The 21520-nt window shown below is 40.0% G+C and overlaps 1 protein-coding gene across 3 annotated transcripts in view; it reads left to right on the top strand.

The window, feature by feature from the left end:
- cenpx (centromere protein X) overlaps positions 1-21520 on the top strand; it is a 47134-nt gene that overhangs the window by 2207 nt on the left and 23407 nt on the right. For all 3 annotated transcript variants that reach the window (XM_053239047.1, XM_026916309.3, XM_026916308.3), the window contains exon 4: positions 21370-21458. In XM_053239047.1, the coding sequence (XP_053095022.1) occupies positions 21370-21458 (89 nt within the window). The remainder of the gene's footprint in view (positions 1-21369; positions 21459-21520) is intronic.

Consider the following 21520-nt stretch of genomic DNA (forward strand, 5'->3'; position numbering starts at 1 on the left):
ACAGGGCAGTGTGATAGTTTTGCTCGCATTTGTGATTAAAAAGTGTTCACTTGCACGGGTGCCAATGTTTGCATTGCTATCACTGACATTTTCTAAATCAGAAAGAGAAACAAATGAGAAACTTTATGTACCACATTAGAAGTGTGCTAATTCAGTCAATACCATTTAAAAAATTAAGTGTTCAGCCCTGAATTAAAAACTCATAATGTGTCCTGAATGTCTAAATAATTAAAGTATTATACAGTTAAGGCCAAAGGTTTACACAGGCTAAAGATTTTCAGTCTCAGTTTTTCACATGAGAGATAATTTTAAAACAATCAGTTAGAGACAGATTTATTTCAGATTTAATCCACTATATAAGAATTCCAGTGGGTCAAACATTTACATACACAAGTTGTCTGTCTCTTTAAACCAGGGGTGCCCACACTTTTTTTGGCTTGAGATCTACTTATTCTAGTGGGCAGGTCATTGTAATCTACCTTTTAAAAGGTTGCCTCATACATTAAAAACTTAAGGTTGATTTTTAAAAATGTTTTTTGGTAGTCTATATTGATATTATCAGCATTGCAACAAAAACTGAAAAATCACACTAACTTTATTCTGATAATTTGCACTGCATGGGGTCAGCCAGGTTTGTGTCATCTAACAGTATCTGATGATGCCAATTCTGAAGGAGGCTTCCACGTGAGGGTGGACCAATATTTAGACTTAATTATTTTGTTGTGGGGAAAAGGCTGATTCTCATAAAGTAAGTTGATGCAAAAAAAAAAAAAAAAATGCTCTCAAGTATGTGACAAAAATGCTATTTTTGTCACATTTTCTGATGTTTGGATACTTTTCTTTACCCAACATATTTCACAATTGTCCCACAGAGGTTCTTGACTTCATTTGAATGTCAGTTTGCAGGGCTGCAATTTCATTTTCCAGTGTAAATGAGTCCATGTGGAGCAACGATGCAATTTTTGAAGCCGCACTTCTGCTTCAGCTGTACTGTTAAATGGAAAGCACATGAATGTTGCAGTCAGGAGAAGCAAAGCAAAATCTTGGAAGCACTGTTCAAAGTCTGATAGCATGTTCTGAATTTGCTCAATGTACCACGTGCAGTTGAGTTGTGTGCAAAATGCCCCTTGTTTTTCCAGTTCTGATGACATGTTTTGGATGTTCAGTTGTGATACTGCAGCTTGGAGGACAGTAAGTCCAGTTTTTGTTCGAAAGCATTCACTGAGCTGATTATGTCCACCACACATTTGTCTTTGCCTTGCAGCTCTAAATTTAGCTCATTCAACAGCTTGGTTAGGTCGGTCATAAATGCCAAATTCAAGAGTTTTTTTTTTTTTTTCTTTTCTTTTTTTCTTTTTTTCTTTTCTTTTCTTTTCTCCAGCTGGGTGTATTCTTTAAGTTTCAAGACATAAAAAACTTTAAAGTTGGGTAAAAGATCCCAAAACCTTTGCAGAAATTTGCCTCTACTTAACCATCTGTCATCTGTAACATGAGATCGGAATACTGTCCATCAGCTTCTTCTGTGTATGAAAGTAATAGCCATATCTGCAGATATCTTGCCTGATTCAAGCAGGCAATTTTTCTCGACCCATTCATCAGTTCACGCATGTTTAACATTGTTGAGCATGTTGCATGCTGAGTAATGCTGGGCAATGCTTTGTCCTCCTTGCATTTGGTGATAAACCCATTTATGCGACCCATTATTGCAAGTGTGTCGTCAGTAGTGATGAATACAAGCTTAGACGTTGGTAGTTGAGTTTTGTCAAATTTCTAGAATGTACAAAATATGTCCTCTCCTGTATTCTTTCAAAGGTAAAACTGCTAATAAAAATGTACAGCTGCACTGTATCTGACATGTTAAATTGGACTGACTTGTTAAATTGGAGTGAAAGCACAGACAGTCTCTTGTCTTTTTTAAGTTGCTGCACTAAATCCTCTGACATCATCTCACAGCACTGCATAACTGTGCTTCTGGACAATTGAACGACTTTAATAGCAGACACTATGTTTTATTTTTAAAATCCTGAAACAAGTCTGCTGCCTTGACTAAAGCCTCCTTTTTTTTTTTTTTTTTTTTTTTTTATTGGGTATTTATTGGTTTTGTCAACACAATACTAGTAAGGAATCAAGGGTTATAGGCACCATTTATAATAAAACAAACAAACAAACAAAACAGACAAAAAAAACCACCCTGACAGCTCATATACAAGTGAATGTGTAATAGACAATCAGACCATCACCAGTGCCACACCAAACATGATATTAACGACCAGCCAAACCGTGAGAGTCACATCAATCAGCTGGAGAAGAGGGCCCCATATTTTCCTGAATGTATTAGAAGAACCTAATCTAATCTTAGTCTAGTCTAATCTTTTCCAATTTAACGAAAAAAGGATATCTCTAATCCTTTGAGAATGAGAGGGAGATGTTAGTGATTTCCAATTAGTCACTATTAGCCTTCTAGCAAGTAGGGAAGCAAAGGCCAAGGTATCCTTTTTAGATGTAGAAAGGGAAGACGCGGATGATGAGAGAAAGACCTCAGACAATGCCGTAAGAGCATTTGGCTCTATTTTTTCATCAATTAATTCTGATAAGGTGTCAAAGACTCCCATCCAGAAGTTGTGTAAGGATGGACAGAGCCAGAACATATGTAAGACATCTGCGGGAGACTGTTGACACCTATCACATGCTGGGGAGACATCGCCAAAAATCTTAAACAACCGCGCTTTAGTATAATACACGCGGTGTACTATTTTAAATTGTACAAGACCATGTCTAGCACAAATAGAGGAGTTATGTACACGCTCCAAAATCTCAGACTAAACCCCCTCCGGTATTTCTTGCCCCAGATCCCCCTCCCAAAGGGCCTTCATGGAATTCAGGGAATCAATGTGAATAAGATTAATTATAAAATTAATAAAATAAAGTAAAATTGATAAAATTATAAATATATGAAACTGAACATTTTAAAGATGAAATTGGTGTCAAAAAACCATCTAAGACCGTGTCATTAGGTAACTGAGGAAACGTAGAGAATGTACTACGTGCAAAACTATGAACCTGCAGATATCTAAAAAAAATGCTGCAAATGATGCAAAATGTTATCTATATATAAGTCTTTAAAAGTATTAATACCCAAATCTGACCACATAGAGAAGACACTGTCTGCCAAGGAGGGAGGAAAAGCATGATTAACAGCCAGTGGGGCATAGGTAGAGGGAGACTGAAATCCAAAATAGCGCTTAAACTGAGCCCAAATTCTAAGAGAGATCTTGACAAGCACATTCTTGGTATAGGGTGAAATAGAGGACTGAATTGGAGAATGGACAAGGGCTTTCAAGGATACAGCCTTGGCAGATTTGATCTCCATAGCCAGCCAGGTCAAGCGAGAATCTGAGATCTCATATTGAAGCCAATATTTGAGAATCCTAATATTGGGAGCCCAATAATAAAACCTAAAAGTTGGTAAAGCCAACCCTCCAAGTTTCCTAGGCCTCTATAAATACTGTTTGTGCAACCTAGGAACCTTCTTGCTCCAAATAAACTTGGAAACCAGGGAATCCACTTTATGAAAGAAGGTCTGAGGAAGAAAAATTGGTACACATTGAAACAGGTAGGAGAACCGTGGAAGAATATTCATTTTAACCATGTTGACCTGTGCTACCAAAGATAGATTAAGCAAGGACCAACGTTCGCAATCTTCTTGGATTTTAAACAGTAAAGAAACAAAATTAGCCTTATAAAGGTCCTCAAATTTATCGGGATCATGAACTCCAAGATATGTAAAGCTATGGTGAGCAATTTAGAAGGGGAAGTTACATACGGGATAATTCTTAGTAGCAGCATTAATAGGAAATAACTCACTTTTATTTAGATTTAATTTATACCTAGATATCCGACCAAGCGTTTGAAGTGTAGTAAGGGCGGCAGGAACAGACACATGCAGGTTAGAAACATACAACAAAAGATCATCAGCATAGAGGGACACCTTCACGTCTACCCCATTTCTAAGTATACCAGTAATTTTAGGGTTAGATCGGAGTGCTATCGAGAGGGGTTCAGTTGCAACAGCAAATAAAAGTGGGCTCAAAGGGCAGCCCTGCCTTGTTGACCGATAAAGGCGAAAATATTCAGGCTGAGTGTTGTTTGTCCTGACAGAGGCGTATGGAGAAGAATAGAGTAGCTTAATCCATGAAATCCAATTCTTCCCAAAACCAAATTTCTCTAATGTATAAAACAAGTAATTCCACTCCACTCTGTCAAAAGCTTTCTCAGCATCTAACAATATCAAAGCCTCATGAGTATCAGACGTCGAAGCATTATAAATCATATTAAACAAATGCCTGATGTTTAAAAAAAAGAATGTCTGTTTCGAATAAACCCTGTCTGATCTGTAGAGATAATAGCCGGAAGAGCGGATTCTAGTCGTAACGCCAGCGTCTTGGATAACAATTTGAAATCAACGTTCAACAAACTTATGGGACGGTAGGAGGTGCAGTCTAAAGGATCTTTACCTTTTTTCAAGAGAAGGGAGTTGGAAGCTTGAGTAAGAGTTTGTGGAAGGGACACAGAACTGAATGATTCATAAAACATCTAATAATAAAGGAGCTAACTTATGCCAGAATTTTTTATGAAACTCACATGGATAACTATCTGGCCCTGGGCATTTCCCACTTTGTAGGGACATCACTGCTGCATTAAGCCCTTCAATAGTGACTGGTTTCTCCAATTCCTCTACCACAGATCTACCAATGGTCAATAGAGGGAATACAGAGTTTATCAAAGAAACCATCAAAATCAGAAGTAGTAGAAGAGTCCTTAAAAGCCCTATTAATTTCTGCCGGCTCCATAGTTGTTCCCAAAGGTGTTTGGATCTGAAGGATCTGACGAGATGCCGATGTTTGACATATCTGGTGAGCTAGTAACGTACTGGCCTTATCCCCATGCTCATATAATTTTGATTCAGATTGAAGCAGAAGTTCAATAGTATGATGTATCATAAGGACATCAAACTCTGCTTGTAAAGAGAGACACTCCTTGTATATATCTGGGGATTCGGTAGTAGCATATATGCTATCTAGCTGAGTTATATGTTGTGTCAAATCAAACAGTTTATCTCTTTTAATTACTCCCCCCCTAATATATGCCTTTAAAGTCTCCCAGAGCACACAAGCAGAGATATCAGGAGCTTTGTTTAGGCTAATAAAGATTTGCTGTGATACAAAATTAACAAAGTCTTCATTTAGAAGTAGACGAGTATTTAGACACCATGGCGCACGAGTGCAAGTGAAGTTCTTAAAGAAAATATTCATTGAAATCGAATCATGGTCAGATATGATAATGGCATTGTATTTACATGCAGATACAGAAGGAAGTAATCTATTATCAACCAAAAAGAAATTGATACTGGAGAAGGCATGGTGAACGTGAGGAAAAAAATGAATATTCTCTTTTGTTCGGATTAAAAAAGCGCCAGACGTCAGAAACAGCGAACTCCGTCATGAAAGACCGGATCACCTTGGCAGACCTAGAAGGCACAGATGCCGTAGCAGAGGATCTGTCCAACTGAGGATTAAGCCAGCAATTAAAATCTCCACCCAATATTAAATAATGCGATGAAATATCAGGCAACATCGAGAAAAGACGTTTAAAGAAAGCATCATCGTCAAAGCTGGGGGCGTAAACGTTAACTAGAGCCACGCGAGTGTTGTAAATTTGGCCAGTGACCATAACAAATCTACACTGAAAAAAATAATCCTTTGAATGTACTTGATTTTAATGTGTACATCGGTCACACATCATCAAAATGTGAACAAATTACACAATTTTTGCTTGTTAAAATACTAAGTCACTGACAAAAAAGGCGGAACCAGGTCTTTATACAAACATGCTATATTGAGCATTGACTTTGCAAACCATACATTTCTTTCAGTCCAAGTATAACGCACTGTCACAGCCAAATGCAAGTGTGAAGTGTTACAAAGTGAATGCTGAAGAAAAATTATTTCACTGAAATAAACCAAACATGGCATCACAAACAAGTGAATAAGGCAAAAAGGGCATTGTTATAAAGGTTACATTAGAACTCTTACCTAATTTCACAGTGCTTGAAGCATTTCAAATGGGTTTAAAAAGACAACCCTGTGTAAACAAACTTTGCTAAGGAATAACCCTGAATGAGCTGCTGTCAAGATTATTCAATATAGCAAATACAAAAACTGTTTTACTTAGCAAACCAAAAATGTTACAAACGTGTTGACATAATGGCTTCATAAAAGAAAACATTGTAAACTTACAGTGGATTCACAAAAAAGTGCAAATAATATAGCAATGCCTTTAAGAACAATTAAATTGTTTATGAAATGTTTACCTCCATCTAGTTGTGTTAAAGTTCAGACTCTGTAACTCTTTCACTGAACTAGTCTGTTTTTCAGAGTTTGTGCTTTGTTAGAAAGTTTACATCCATCCAGTTCCATAAAAATCTTTTGTACAACCTCAAAGGTATAGCGAAGTTTGGCAGGGTAGCTGAGATTTAGAGCATACATCAGTCTGAACAGCATAGCCACAACTAATGCTGCATTATCCAGACACTGCAACACCTTGATACCTTCAAGTACAATTCCAATGTCATTTGGTTCATCATTTGAAGCATATTCTTTGAGAACATAAATTCCAACAGTGGTGTCTTCAATGGCCTCCTTGATGGCATCTTCATCCATGCCCTGTACAAAACAGACAAGCTATCACGTAAAACTCAATGGAGTCCAAAAACCTGTCTCCGACTAAGCACCACCAAATCAAAGTGACCTATTGTCAAATTTTATATCATACATGGCAGACTTACTTTTTATGCAGCATTTTATGTTGGGAGAGCAGTGTGGAGAAAAAAAAAGAGATGTCTTGAGTAAGTAGGCCCATTGAAAAATTAATTTAAAAAGGGCCTACTGGACAATTGGAAGAAGACTGGATACTGTGTGATGTGGTGGTGCAACAAGTGCATCAGACTGTTTTGTTCTTTGTGAGGACATTTAAGATCCATATGTAAAACAAAGTGTGACAGGAGCACCTTCTTTATTGAAAGTAATTATAAATAAAGTAATTGTCCTTCTCAACCAGCCAACTGAAAGTCATGTTTCAAATTTATTAAGCCATTTTAACCGGCAACCAATAAACACTACTGATTTGCAAGGTATAAAACGTAAGAAAAAAGATCAGTTAATAGTTTATCAAAAGAAAAAAAAAAAGGAATCATTTCAATTGATGAAGTGGGAGAACAAAAGGGGAGTGTGAGATAAGGGGTGAAGTAAGCACTGATTCCTGTACATACCACATATTACTGTATCAGGTTTTCTGGGTCTTCACCCTTGTAGATACAGAGTCCTTTAATGATGCATGTTCGTCCAGCATCTACATCATTACACTGAAAAAAAAAATTCTTTGTGTCTTAATACAGCAAATATGGTCACTTTTACACTTTAACTAGCGTTGCTTTCATCTAGTTACTATGTTCATGTAGGAAGTAGACTGACATAAAAGACACACCATGAGACAAAGATGCACCTAAGTAACAAGAGAAACTTTGCACTGTTGTACTCCCTGGTTTGCTGTACTATCTGTATGCCATCCCTGCCAATGTAATAAATGGCAACTAATATATCCTCTCTACAGTTCTAGAAATATTCATATTTTAAAAAGCTGTTAAATTCTAATGAGTGTGTGAATCACTTACATCAGCCAATTGAGCATTGATTCTTTTCAGTCTTTCCCCTAGCTGTCCTCCCCTCTTTTTGAACAATCTTATCAGTTTGTCAGAGTAAAGGTCCAGCTGAGACAGGAACTTGGATTGAAGTGGGACAGTGGTGATTCTCTTGAATTCTGCGTTGATCTAAAAATGTAATAATGGACAAAGAAATCAGACCCAAATGGTAATCATTTGGGAGTCAGACACAGTCACACAACTGAGATAGTGTAGGAGGGAGATAAAGCACAGATGAATATACAATCAAGTATATTAGCAGTTAGCCAGTGTACTCAACAGCAAAACAAAGATGTAAAACCTAATATAATTGACATCTTACCTCACTGACTTCAAACAGAGCAGGCCACCTTGCCATGAAATCCTCCACCATTGGTGCATCACGAACAACTTCATGTCTTCTGTGTGCGAAAGTCCTTTCCATCTTGAGTTTCACAACCTCTTTGTTGCTCCTCCTCTTTACATCTAGAAATAGACTTGTCTGCATGGCCTCCAGACTCTCCTCACTTTCTGTTGATGGATATGTTGGGCAAAAGTTAACCTCTGCTCGCTTTGCCTTTTTGACTCCGAAAGCTGCACTGCGCCTTCCTTCAGGCTTGTTTTTCAAAGAGTTCACTGAAACCTCTGGACAGCTCAGTTTTCTCAGGTGTATGCGGTAATTGGACAGTTTGTATTTCAAACTGATTTTCCATCCGCCGCATCCAGTCCCAGACCCTTCCTCAGTCAAACAAGGATGTGTCCTGATAAGACTCTGGGCTACCTGTTCCATCTCATTATCACTGACATACACTTTATACTGAACAATTTGGTGTACTAAACCATTAAGGATGGCTGACTTCAGCTTGGGATCTGGAGCAAGTACAGTGCCATTCTGAATGTAAGTTACATTTGCCTGTTGAAGTTGTAATTCAGCATCGTAGGAAAACTTAGGCACATGAAAAATAGCAGGCCAAGAAGCTCTTGAGCTAGTAGACTCACTCGAAGACAGTATATCTGTATCTAAAGATCCATCTGACAGGAACGAATGGTTTAAGTGTGCCTTTATCTTGGACTTCTGAAATTGAAGTAAGGTTAAGGAAATCATTTCCAGACAAGGAATCCATAAACTGAAGTTTAAAATTGCCTTGAAGTCCACACTGTTTCTTTACTTCATCCATAAGGTCATCAATAGATGCAGGTAGTCCATGAGAAAGTGTCAACCTCTGAGAGCTGCCATCAGTCAGGATGATCTTAAGGATCATAGGTGTCCCCATCTTCGCTGCTGTTTACTCTGCTCAAACACATAAAATACAAAAAGATTATAAATCAGATATCCACTGTTTCACATTTAAATTTCAGAGGTTAAAGCCTACTTTTCAATTGCTTATCTAGAAAAGCATCTGCAAATATGGTGCAGGTTGAATTTCCCTTTTAACAAAGTAGACAAGACCCTTCCCAGGTGCTAGCCCACCTTGTTTTTCAATATGCCTTTTCAAAGTCACCATGCGAGTAGCTCCAATCCTGTAGTCAGCTAGTGGATAAGTATCAAGAAGTTCACTGACTGTCACAAGAGTGAAACTTCTTGTGGGTGCTGTGCTGAGTTCAAAGGCTCTATAGTGCTCTCTGTACCAACCACAGAGCCCTTTGACAATGTAGAATACATTCTCTTGTAAAATACAGATTTGGTCAATTTCACTAAATTCATGCAATCCACCTACAGACCTGTAGACCAGTATCATTCCCTTCCTATAGGTTATGCCCTTGACTTTTACACACTGTGCAAGGTGAACCTCTGTTGTGTGAGAGACCTTTTGCTTGATGACTTGCGCTATCTCTTCTTTGAGTAAGTCTACTAGCAGAGTCGATACAGCTAGGACCTCTAGGTCAGACTTGCTCAGACATGGAGAGCTCAGATGGTAAGCAAACATCATCTGATGCTTTCAGGCCAGTGAGAGGGGGACATTCTTGAAGCACCTTGTGTGTCTGATAACTTGCTTAAAGAAGCTATGCTTAGCCTCAAAGCGCATCGTCCACTGCCCAACAACTGGACCAAACAGCCTTAATCATCTGGAGGTAGTTTTGGTAGCAGCTTGATGTCAGTGAACAACTCTTTGAATCTCTGTCTGTGCTCTATGATTTTACTTTCTAAAAAGGCCAGCGAGTCATCACTATGTACAGGGGCAACAGCAAGCTCTGTTATGTCCTTCAGATCCATGAGAACAAGCCACGCAGGCTCATCTTCAGGTACAAGTGGCCCAACCAGAAATTGCAAGAACCTGAGCAGGCTCCAGTTTTCATGAGCGTTTCCTCCCACTGTTTTTGCGCTGGAAAAACTTCGGGACACTACATGGGGTTTGTTTGTCTTGTCAGTCCATTTGTAGGGAAACTTAGGAATGGCATTGTTCAGATCAACTAATTTAAAATACTGTTTGGATATAAGCACAGTCAAGCAATGAGCTAGCTCTACTGGGATTACACCCTCAAAAACATCATGGAGATGATCACGTGGATAGCCAAAGATGACATGTAAATGAGACAAGTTTTTTGTGAAGACACATTCCTTTTTCACGCCATCCTTTGGATGCCGTCCTTTCCAAAGAACCTCCGAGATGGAATCAAATTTGCTGAAAATGTCCGAGCGTAGTTCGTCCATCATCTGCTTCATACTCGACAACAGACTCTCACTAGCATTAGCTGTTGAGGGGATTCAGGCCCGGGAGATAGCCGAGGCTTACTGCGGCCTGCTTTAAAGACATCGGATTTTCCTCGACCTGTCATCATGTATTATCCTCGAGTGGCAAAGAATTTCAGAAATGTGAACAGCTGCAATATTAGAACTCGGTACTAAGATGACATTGTAAAATAGTGCAAATAAGATAAATAAATAGTCACTATTCTGCGGAGCTACTGTAAAACATGTCTACATCCTCCTCACTCAGCGGCATCTCCTGAATAAAGCCTCGTTAACCATTTCCCCATCCTGAAATGATTTCTCATGTTTAAAAATAGCATGACTCATCCAGAATTTTGCTACGGTAGCAGCTTTTGCTTTTGATCTGGCGAGAGCTTTGACTGTTGTGCAATTAAATGCAATTTCAATTTGTTCACTTTCTTCCTGAGTTCATTTTTGGCTGAGAATTCTTATTTGTAGTTTCTGTGTATAGTTCTGAAATGTCTCTTGATGTTCCCCTTCTTTGATTCAATTAAATTTTATTTGTATAGCACTTTTAACAATGGACATTCTCACAAATCGGCTTTATAGAAATATATAAATTCCCGATATAAATTTAAAATTTATAAATTTGTCCCTAATGAGCAAGCCAGAGGCGACGTGGCAAACTCCATCCCTGAGACGATATGAGCAAGAAACCTTGAGAGGTACTAGACTCAAAAGGGAACCCATTCTCATCTGGGTGATACCGGATAGTGCGATTGTAAATAAGTTCCCTTCTATAACTGTATACTATATAGTCAAAAAGTGTAATTGTGTATCCAGGAACTTGTGAGTTTATGAGCAACTTATGAATATGAGCATCAGACTTATTTCTGAATGCATTAAGTGTATCATTTCACTTTGGAAGTGCGATGGCAAATCAAATCCAATGCATGTCAAATCAAGCGGGTGCATTTGGAGTATGACATTGTGGTTAAAAAAAAAAAAATAACAATCTTTCTCCCGTTCTGCATGGAAGTAGTATGTTTTCTGTTTCTTTGTGCTGAATCTCACACTCATATTCTGAATGAGTTTCAGTATTATTTACATAAAGAAAAAAACCTACAAAAATGGCACTATATGAACTGGCTAACAATTGATGAAGACTTTAGCTAGCTAGTGAGCCAACCTCATAGCAGTGCTCTATTGTAACAGTTAATAAATTTAAGAGGAGTAGGACAGTGGGCACATTTCGTGTCAGTCAATCATGTTGACCTGCCTACCACAGAAACGGTAAGAAAAAGTTTTGCAAATTGCTAGTCTGTTTAAATTTTATTTTCAAATGAGGCATGATCTACCAATCTGCATATCAACGTATTGGGTACCCCTGCTTTAAACAGTCTGGGAGATTCCAGAAATTGGTGTAATGACTTTTAGAAGCTTCTGACTGACCAATTGTAATTAGGAGGTAATTGGGCGTGCACCTGTGCCTGTATTTAAGAGCCTATCTTTAGAACCATTCTTCTTGCTACTTTGATACCATGGGAAAATCTGAGCAATTCAGCTAAGACTTCAGGAAAATACTGTGGACCTCCACCAGCCTGGTTTCTTTTCAGATTCAGCTGCAATTTTAAACAACTGAAGGTACCATGTGCATCTGTACAAACAATTGTATGAAAATGTAAAAATCTTCGGACCACAGGAGCGAGACACAAATTAACTCCCAGGAATGAATAAACTTTGGCCCAAAAAGTTCAGCTGAAACCGAAGACAACAACAAAGTAACTGGTGAAGGAGTTTGATGCTTCAGGTACCAAATATATACATCTGAAGTTTGTAGGTGATCACCAATATGTTGCAGCATCATATTTTAGGGGTGTTTTGGTGGAAAGGGGACTTGTGTGCATCACAAGGAAGGAGTTCAGTATCTAGAAATACTGAACTTGGTCAAAGCTGGGTCTTCTGGTAGGACAATGATCCTAAGCATACTTCCAAAGTTGTAATGAGGACTTAAATACAACTAAGTGAAAGTAGTGGAGTGGCCATCACAAAGCCCTGACCTGAATCCCATAGAAAAAGCATGTCTGAGCAAGCAGGCCCACAAGCCTTACTCCAGCAAAGTATTGTGTGAAGCATGTGGATGACTACCCTTCTTCTTCTTTTGGCTTTTCCCTTCAGGGGTCGCCACAGTGAATCATCACTCTCCACCTATCCCTATCTTCTGCATCCTCAACACTTGCACCCACTAGCTTCATATCCTCATTTATTAGCTCCATATACCTCCTCTTTGGCCTTCCTCTTTGCCTCCTGCCTGGCAGCTCCATGTCCAACATTCTCCTACCAGTATACTCACTCTCCCACCTCTTAACATGTCCAAACCATCTTAATCTGGCCTCCCTAACTTTGTCCCCCAAACGTCCAACATGAGCTGTCCCTCTGATGTACTCGTTCCTAATCCTGTCCAACCTAGTCACTCCCAAAGAGAGCCTCAACATCTTCAGCTCTGCTACCTCTAGCTCTGACTCCTGTCTCTTCCTCGGTGACACTGTCTCTAAACCATACAGCATAGCCGGTCTCACCACTGTCTTGTACACCTTCCCCTTGAGTCTCGCTGATATTTTTCTATCACACAGAACTCCCGACACCTTTCTCCTCCCATTCCAACTTGCCTACACTCCCTTCTTTACCTCTTTCCCACACTCTCCATTACTCTGGACTGTTGACCCCAAGTACTTAAACTCCTGAACCTTCTTCACCCTGTAATCTTATTGTTCCACTTCCCTCCCTTTCATTCACACACATGCACTCAGTCATACTACGACTAACTTTCATTCCTTTTCTCTCCAGCGCAAACCTCCACCTCTCCAGGTTTTCCTCCACTTGCTCCCTGCTCTCACTACAGATCACAATGTCATCTGCAAACATCGTTGTGTAAGGAGACTCCTGTCTGACCTCCTCTGACAACTGGTCCATCACCACAGCAAACAGGAAGGGGCTCAGAGCCGATCCCTGATGCAGTCCCACCTCCACTTTGAACTCCTCTGTCTGACCTACAGCACACCTCACCAATGTCCTGCTCCTCTCATACATGTCCTGCACCACTCTGACATACTTCTCTGCTACTCCCGACTTCTTCATACAGTACCACAGCTCTTCTCTTGGCACCCTGTCATATGCCTTCTCCAAGTCTACAAACACACAGTGCAACTCCCTCTGACCATCCCTATACTTCTCCATCAAAATTCTCAGAGCAAAAATTGCATCTGTTGTGCTCTTTCTGGGCATGAAGCCATACTGCTGCTCACAATTTTCCACTACCTTCCTTAACCTAGTTTCCACTACTCTTTCCCATAGCTTCATTGTATGGCTCATCAACTTTATCCCCCTATAGTTGCTGCAACTCTGCACGTCACCCTTGTTCTTAAAGATCGGCACTAATACACTACTTCTCCATTCCTCAGGCATCTTCTCACTCTCTAAAACCCTGTTAAATAAACTAGTTAAAAATTCCACTGCTACCTCTCCTAGACACTTCCAGACCTCCACCGGGATGTCGTCAGGACCCACTGCCTTACCACTTTTCATCCTCTTCAAAGCCTTCCTGACTTCATCCTTTCTAATCTTATCTACTTTCTGTTCCACAGAGGTCACCACTTCTACTCTTTTTTTCCCTCTCATTTTCCTCATTCATCAGCTCTTCAAAGTACTCCTTCCATCTCCTTTGTACACTCTCTTCACTTGTGAGCACCCTTCCATCTCTATCCTTAATAACTCTAACTTGCTGCACATCCTTCCCATCTCGATCCCTCTGCCTAGCTAACCTGTATAAGTCCTTCTGTCCTTCTCTAGTGTCTAACCTAGTGTACAACTCGTCATATGCCTCCTGCTTGGCCTTAGACACCTCCCTCTTCACTCTGCGCTGTAGCTCCTTGTATTCCTGTCTATTCTCTTGAGTCCTGTCCATGTCCCACTTCTTCTTGGCTAACGTCTTCCTCTGGATACTATCCTGAACTCCCTCATTCCACCACCAAGTCTCCTTATCTTCTTTGCTCCTTCCAGATGACACACCCAGCACCTTTCTTCCTGTCACCCTGATCACTTCTGCTGTAGTTTACCAGTCATCTGGCAGCACTACTTGACCACCCAGAGCCTGCCTTAACTTCTGTCTAAAGTCCTCCTCGCAGTCCTCCTTTTTCAGCTTCCACCACTTGGTTTTCTTCTCTATCTCTATCTTTGACCTCTTCTTCTTACAGACCATCAAAGTCATCCTACATGCCACCATCCTATGCTGTCTGGCTACACTCTCTCCCACTACCACTTTACAGTCACTAATCTCTTTCGGATTGCCTCTTCTACATAGGATGTAGTCTACCTGTGTGCTCCTACCTCCACTCTTGTAAGTCACTCTATGCCCCTCCCTTCTTCTGAAAATAAGTTTTAACCACAGCCATGTCCATCCTCTTAGCAAAGTCCACTACCATCTGTCCTTCAAGGTTCCTTTCCTTAACTCCAAACTTGCCCATCACCTCCTCATCACCTGTGTTCCCCTCACCAACATGTCTATTAAAATCTGCTCCTATCACCACTCTTTCACCTGTGGGAATACTCTCTATCACCTCATCTAATTCACTCCAGAATCTCTCTTTCTCCTCTAACTCACAACCTACCTGTGGGGCATAACCTCTAACAACATTCAACATCACCCCTTCAATCTCTAACTTCAGACTCATCACCCTGTCTGACACTCTCTTCACCTCCAGAACATTCCTCCCAAACTCCTCCTTCAAGACCACACCTACCCCATTTCTCTTACTATCCACACCATAATAAAACAGCTTGAATCCTGCTCCTATACTACGAGCCTTGCTACCCTTCCACGTGGTTTCCTGTACACACAGTATATCCACCTTCCTTCTCTCCATCATATCAGCCAGCTCTCTACCTTTCCCTGTCATAGTACCAACATTCAGAGTTCCTATTCTCAGTCCTACACTCTTACCTTTCCTCTTCTCTCCCTGTCTATGCACTCTACTCCCTCCTCTACTTCTTCGACCAACAGTAGCCCAATTTCCACCTGCGCCCTGTATGTCACCGGCGCCGATGGCGGTCGTTGTTAACCCGGGCCTCGACCGATCCGGTATGGAATTCAGAGTACTGGGAATGACCCGCTTCCAAAGGTGGGTGAAAGCCAACCCAGTGGAGAGAAGATCCATGGTCCAGGCGGAAATAAGGTACCTAGAGGAAGAGCGGAGGAAGGCAAAGGTTGTGGAGCTAGGAACCCAGGGAGCCTGGACAAGGTGGGATCTCCCCAAGAGGAAGGTGACATGGATTGACCTTTGGAGGCTTGAGCCATACCGGATCTACTTCTTGCTTAGGGCCGTCTATGACACCCTTCCATCACCTGTGAACCTATACAGATGGGGATGAGGGACGACCCAACATGCAAGCTCTGTGGGCAAAAGGGAACGATGACCCATATCTTGACAGGATGTAAGACCGCGCTTGCCCAGGGCAGATACAGATGGCGCCATGACAAAGTACTGACTGTGCTAGCGGACATCCTAGAGCAGGAGCGAACCAGGAAATCTCAACATAGGAACAAGCCGCCACCTGATGTAACATTTGTCAAGGAGGGGACAAAGCCACCAGGGCCCAATAAAACCAGGGTAAGTCTCCTGAAGTCTGCCCAAGCATGGGAGCTTAGGGTAGACCTGAAGAGAAGGCTCCCAGATGTCGTCCACACTACCTTAAGACCCGACGCAGTCCTTTTCTCCACAGAAGGAAAGATCATCATCCTAGTGGAGCTTACAGTGCCATGGGAAGAGGGGTGGGAGGAGGCATTTGAAAGGAAGTCTGAATGATCTGGTGCCAGACTGCAGGGACAAAGGCTGGCAGACATGGTTGTACCCAGTTGAGGTGGGATGCAGAGGCTTCCCAGCCCAATCAGCCTGTAAGCTGATGACAGACGTTGGACTGAGGGGGACAGAGAGAAAGAAGGTAGTGCGAAGACTGGGGGAGGCAGCAGAGAGAGCCTCTTGTTGGATTTGGAGCAGGAGGGAGGAGTTGAGCTGGCAGCCAGGAGGGAGTGAGTAGTGGCTGGCCACCAGTGCTGACCTGCCAACAGGAGATTGTTGTGGTTAAGGGTCGAAACACTTCAGGATCGTTGGTAACCATCTGATGACACAACCTCCTGGCTAAAGGCTCCAGTCATTGCAAAATGACTGAAGGAGAAGCATCCAAGGATGTTCAATATCACTGTGTGTGTGTGAGCAGCCTGTTTTTTTTTGCTGCGGCGCCCGGGGAGCAGTTTGGGGGTACGGTGCCTTGCTCAAGGGTCTCACCTCAGTCGTGGTATTGAGGGTGGGAGAGAGCACTGGTCATTCACTCCCCTCACCTACAATCCCTGCCGGACCCGAGACTCGAACCCACAAACTTCAGGTTTACCTTCGGGTTGCAAGTCCGATATAAAAAACTTACAATAACCCTGGTTGCATGTGTGCACACCCCTAAACTAATAGATTGTTGAAGAACCTTTCGATTATATAACAGCACTTAGTCTTTTTGGCTAAGAGTCTATCAGCATGGAACATCTTGACTTGGCAATATCTTCTCACTCTTTCTTGCAAAAACATTCTAGATCCATCAAATTGTGAGGGCATCTCCTGTGCGCAGCCTGCTTCAGTTCACCCCACAGGTTTTTATTTGGATTCAGGTCTGGGCTCTGGCTTGGTCAATCAAAAAACCTTGATCTTCTTTTGGTTAAGCCATTCTTTTATTGATTTGGATGTATGCTTTGCATCATTGTCACGCTTAAAGGTGAAATTCCTTTTCATCTTCAGCTTACTAGCAGACACCTAGGTTTTACACTAAAATCGACAGGTATTTGTAGCAATTCATGATTCTCTCCACCTTGATAAAAGCTCCAGTTCTGACTGAAGAAAAGCAAGTCCTAAAGAATGATGCTGCCACCACCATGCTTCACCGTGGGTATGATGTTTTTTTGGTGATGTGCTTATTTTTGCACCAAATGTAACTTTTGGAATTATGGAATTATTATACCTATTGTAATTGGTCTCATCAGACCATAATACATTTTGTCACATAGTTTGGGGTGATGTAGTTGAGCTTGGATATTTTTTTGTGAGAAGGGGCTTCCATCTAGCCACTCATCCCCATAGCCCAGACATGTGAAGAATATGAGAGATTGTTGTGACATGCAGAGAGTAATCAGTACTTGTCAGATATTCCTGCAGCTCCTTTAATGTTGCCGTAGGTCTCTTGGCAGCTTCCCTGTTAAGTTTTTGTCTTGTCCTTTTATAAATTTTGGAGGAATGTCCTGTTCTTGGTGATGTCACCGTGGTGCTCCATTTTTCTCCACTTGTTGATGAAGGCCTTCACAGTATTCCATGGTACATCTAATGTTTTGGAAATTTTTTGTACCTCCCTCCTGATCGATACCTTTCGACAGTGGGACCCTTTACAGGCTTTGTAAGCTCTGTGAGGACCATGGCTTCAGCAGTCAGATGAAAAAAGATGTGAAGAAAATCATACAGAATCAGATCTTTATTTGGGGTTAATCAGAATAATTTCATTGACAGCTGTTTGATAATTTCTTTTGAACATGAGATTAAATGTCATTGGTTCATTCTGAACACATCCACATCCCCAATTATAAAAGGGTGTAAGCACTTATGCAACCAGGTTATTGTAAGTTGTTTATTTTTCCTATTTTTCCCTAAAATGTTTCTGATTGTTTTTCACTTAATACATTTTTTTATACATTGTAATTTCACATTGATATGATTTATCTAGGTTTCATTTTTTTTAATATCACAAAAACCCGCCATTTTAACAGGGGTGTGTAGACTTTTTATATCCTGTGTGTGTGTGTGTGTGTGTGTGTGTGTGTGTGTATATATATATATATATATATATATATATATATATATATATATATATATATATATATATATATATATATATATATATATATATATTAGTGTGTATATATATATATATATATATATATATATATATATATATATATATATATATATATATATATATATATTAGTGTATTAGTATATTAGTATTTATTTTACACACAATAATATTTCGTTATTTTGTTAATCTTTCACTGACATTGCATACTTTTGTTTCGTGAGAAATACCCAAACGTTTTGCCACATGCTGAAACACTTCGACATGCGCATACTCTCCACATTGTACACTTTCTTCATAGGACAGTACAATTCATAGATTCATTTCATGCGTTAAGTGGTTTAAGTGGCGTAACATGGCTTAAGTATAAAACTCATCATGAAGAGTTTAATGCTGGCAGCAACTAACATAAACAGAGTAAAATAAAATGTCTCATGATATTTCTGATTGATTAATACTAAATAGGTTACTTATTTCACTATGTTTATGGATGAGTACACAAAAACATGTACTCCTAGTTGGTCTAACATCCCTACTGTTAGCAAAAGTGAAAATATATTAACATGTAGATGAAAGAAGTTTAAATATAGTCAACCTAATTTCAGCTACAAAATAATTCTTTCACAGCACTGAAGATCATCTATTAATTATAAAGATTAATAGTTGTTTATGGTGGATTTTTGTCTTTAAACGAGAACTGATTGCATGTTTTGCTTATTTCACATACATACACAGAGTTGCCACTTGATTCCCAAGGGATCTGTTAAATTTGACAAATTATAAAATAGATAAAATGGCATTAAAACCTGAAGTGTAAGAAATGTTGCAGTTGCATTTTATTTCTAAACATAGAGTTAGAGAATAGAGCTAGAGCTAAAGCTAATGTTGTCTGTTGATTATTAACAGATTATTGATTAATAATATTTATATCATTACCCTATTGTTTATTTTTCTTCTATGTTTTTTAGTTTGGAATGTAAAGTGTCCTTGAGCTGTGGAAAGGTGCTATAAATAAAACATTATTAATAATAATAATAATAATAATAATAATAATAATATTATTATTATTATTATTATTATTAAAGGGTCTGCACACAATAGGTCAAGCTGCCATGATCAAGAATGACATACCCCACCTACTACCAACTGCAACAGAAATGGCAATTCATGGAAGTTTTCTGAAGTGCTGCAGATAATTTGATTATTTTTTCAGCGTCCATTTTCCTCTCATAAAGGCTGCACTCTGACCTTTGGTTCCCTCTCAGAACAAAAAAACTTGCGGTACCAAGTAAACAAATGGCCTTAACTATTTGGATGTGGAACAAATGAAAATGCTGTCTCTAATTGCAAGGCTGACATGGTATGTTTAAATCGTCAGTGTACATAAAAGTTCTTTTTCTTCAGAATTTTGGAACAATAATACTTTGTAGATCATCCTTTTGTGTCAGATTTAACAGACCCTTTGGTAATCAAGAGAGAACCCTATGTGAAATAAGCATGTATGAAATAAGCAATAACTAGCTCTCACTCATTCAACTGATTTAAAAAAAAATTATATTTCATGTTTTTAATACTCTTTGGTATCTATTTTTTGTGCCTGGCCAAACCTTTAACACAGAACAAAACACCCAGGGAACAAGGTTATTTGGCAAAACACACGTACTCTTTATTCACAGTGCAGCAAGGGGGAAGTGGTGAGTCTTTGTGTGTGGTGTTGGAAGTGGGGAGTGAAGGCGTGTGGGGGCGGTGTCGATGGCTCCTCAAGCAGCACGGTGAGCCCTCGGCAGGGGTCGGCTGGGAGGCCATGGCGGCTTTGCAGGGGATCAGGAGCAGGCCAGCGGCAGACCAGGGGTGTCTTCCTCGCTGACGTCGCCTTCTAGGGGAAAACAAACAGAGAGACACGTTAGTAGCATTCCCACCGTTCTCTAACCTTCTCGAGCCACCACTGGCTCCTTTTATACTCTCCCGACTCCTCCAGGAGGGTAGATTAGCGCTGCTGCTGGGATTGGCTGCCAGACGTGCTGAGATTCGTTTCCCCGCCTTGCAGCCACGCACGCTCTGACTGTCCAAAACATCGGGGGTGCTGAAGTGGTGCTGTCCTTTCAGCACCTGGCCAGCAGTCGTGTGAGGAGTGTCGCAAGTTTTTGGTGTGCTGGCTGCCTGCCCACCGTCACATTTTATACTTATCAGATTTTACAGACCATTTTGTAATCAGTAAATTTATACGAAAAGCAAAAAGAGCAAACTGCTCTTTTTTTAATATTCTCAGAGAAGTGTAATATTTCTAATGTAGAAGGATATTCTACTGTAATATTTTTTCTTACAGTTGTCAAATTTCCTTTCATGTTTTTGATGCATTGATATATCTATTCTCCTAATTTGTTGTCAGATTGTACAGACCCTATGAAATCTGGAGACAGTAATTAGTGGAAAGAATCAACCCTCCACCAGAATTTGATCATTAGAATTTAATTCCTCTTTAAATAAGTATAAATTTGAAGAACACTCGCTTTTTGTGACCAAAGACTAAAGCCGGTTTTATTGCATTGTGCGATTGCAGCAGTCTTTTTAGATTATAACTTATCACACTGTACAAGATGGTATCATCAGTTAAAATCTTGGCAGAAGTCTATAAAAGACTGTGTGATAATGTGTTCTTCATGGCACCATTATACGATGGAGTTCCTAGACCTATGATTAAAGAAAATTACTATGTTCTGGTTTGTAGCTTTTGCAATGGAAAGCATAAAATTGTTTCACATTGTCATAATTGCAAATAAACTTGATGAACAGAGTGAGCAACAGGCCAAACCTCATGCAGTGTAAAGCTGGCTTGCTTAGAATAATCAGTAAATATCACCATTTACCGGCACCACTAGAGGAGTGTTTTTAAGGCGGAAGATCTGAATAAGAAAGTGCCGAATAATAAACTTCAGTGGTGGTGTTTTTAGTTTATATGAGGTTAATAATATTATGCTAGTTTTTCAAGATGGTGTCTTGTCATACCATCAGACCTCCATGTTTTCCCTTAACGTTTCAGAAGCAACACGCAGAGCAATAAAGCAGGCAGAGAATGAAGACTGTCTTGGTGTGGATTTGGAACATGTTGAGAAAATTTTGCCACAGCTGGTGAGTATATTTCACGTAAAAATAATTCCTAATATTAAAGACATAATAACAACAACCATAAA

Source organism: Pangasianodon hypophthalmus, chromosome 13, assembly GCF_027358585.1.
Source record: "Pangasianodon hypophthalmus isolate fPanHyp1 chromosome 13, fPanHyp1.pri, whole genome shotgun sequence".
NCBI lineage: Eukaryota > Metazoa > Chordata > Actinopteri > Siluriformes > Pangasiidae > Pangasianodon > Pangasianodon hypophthalmus.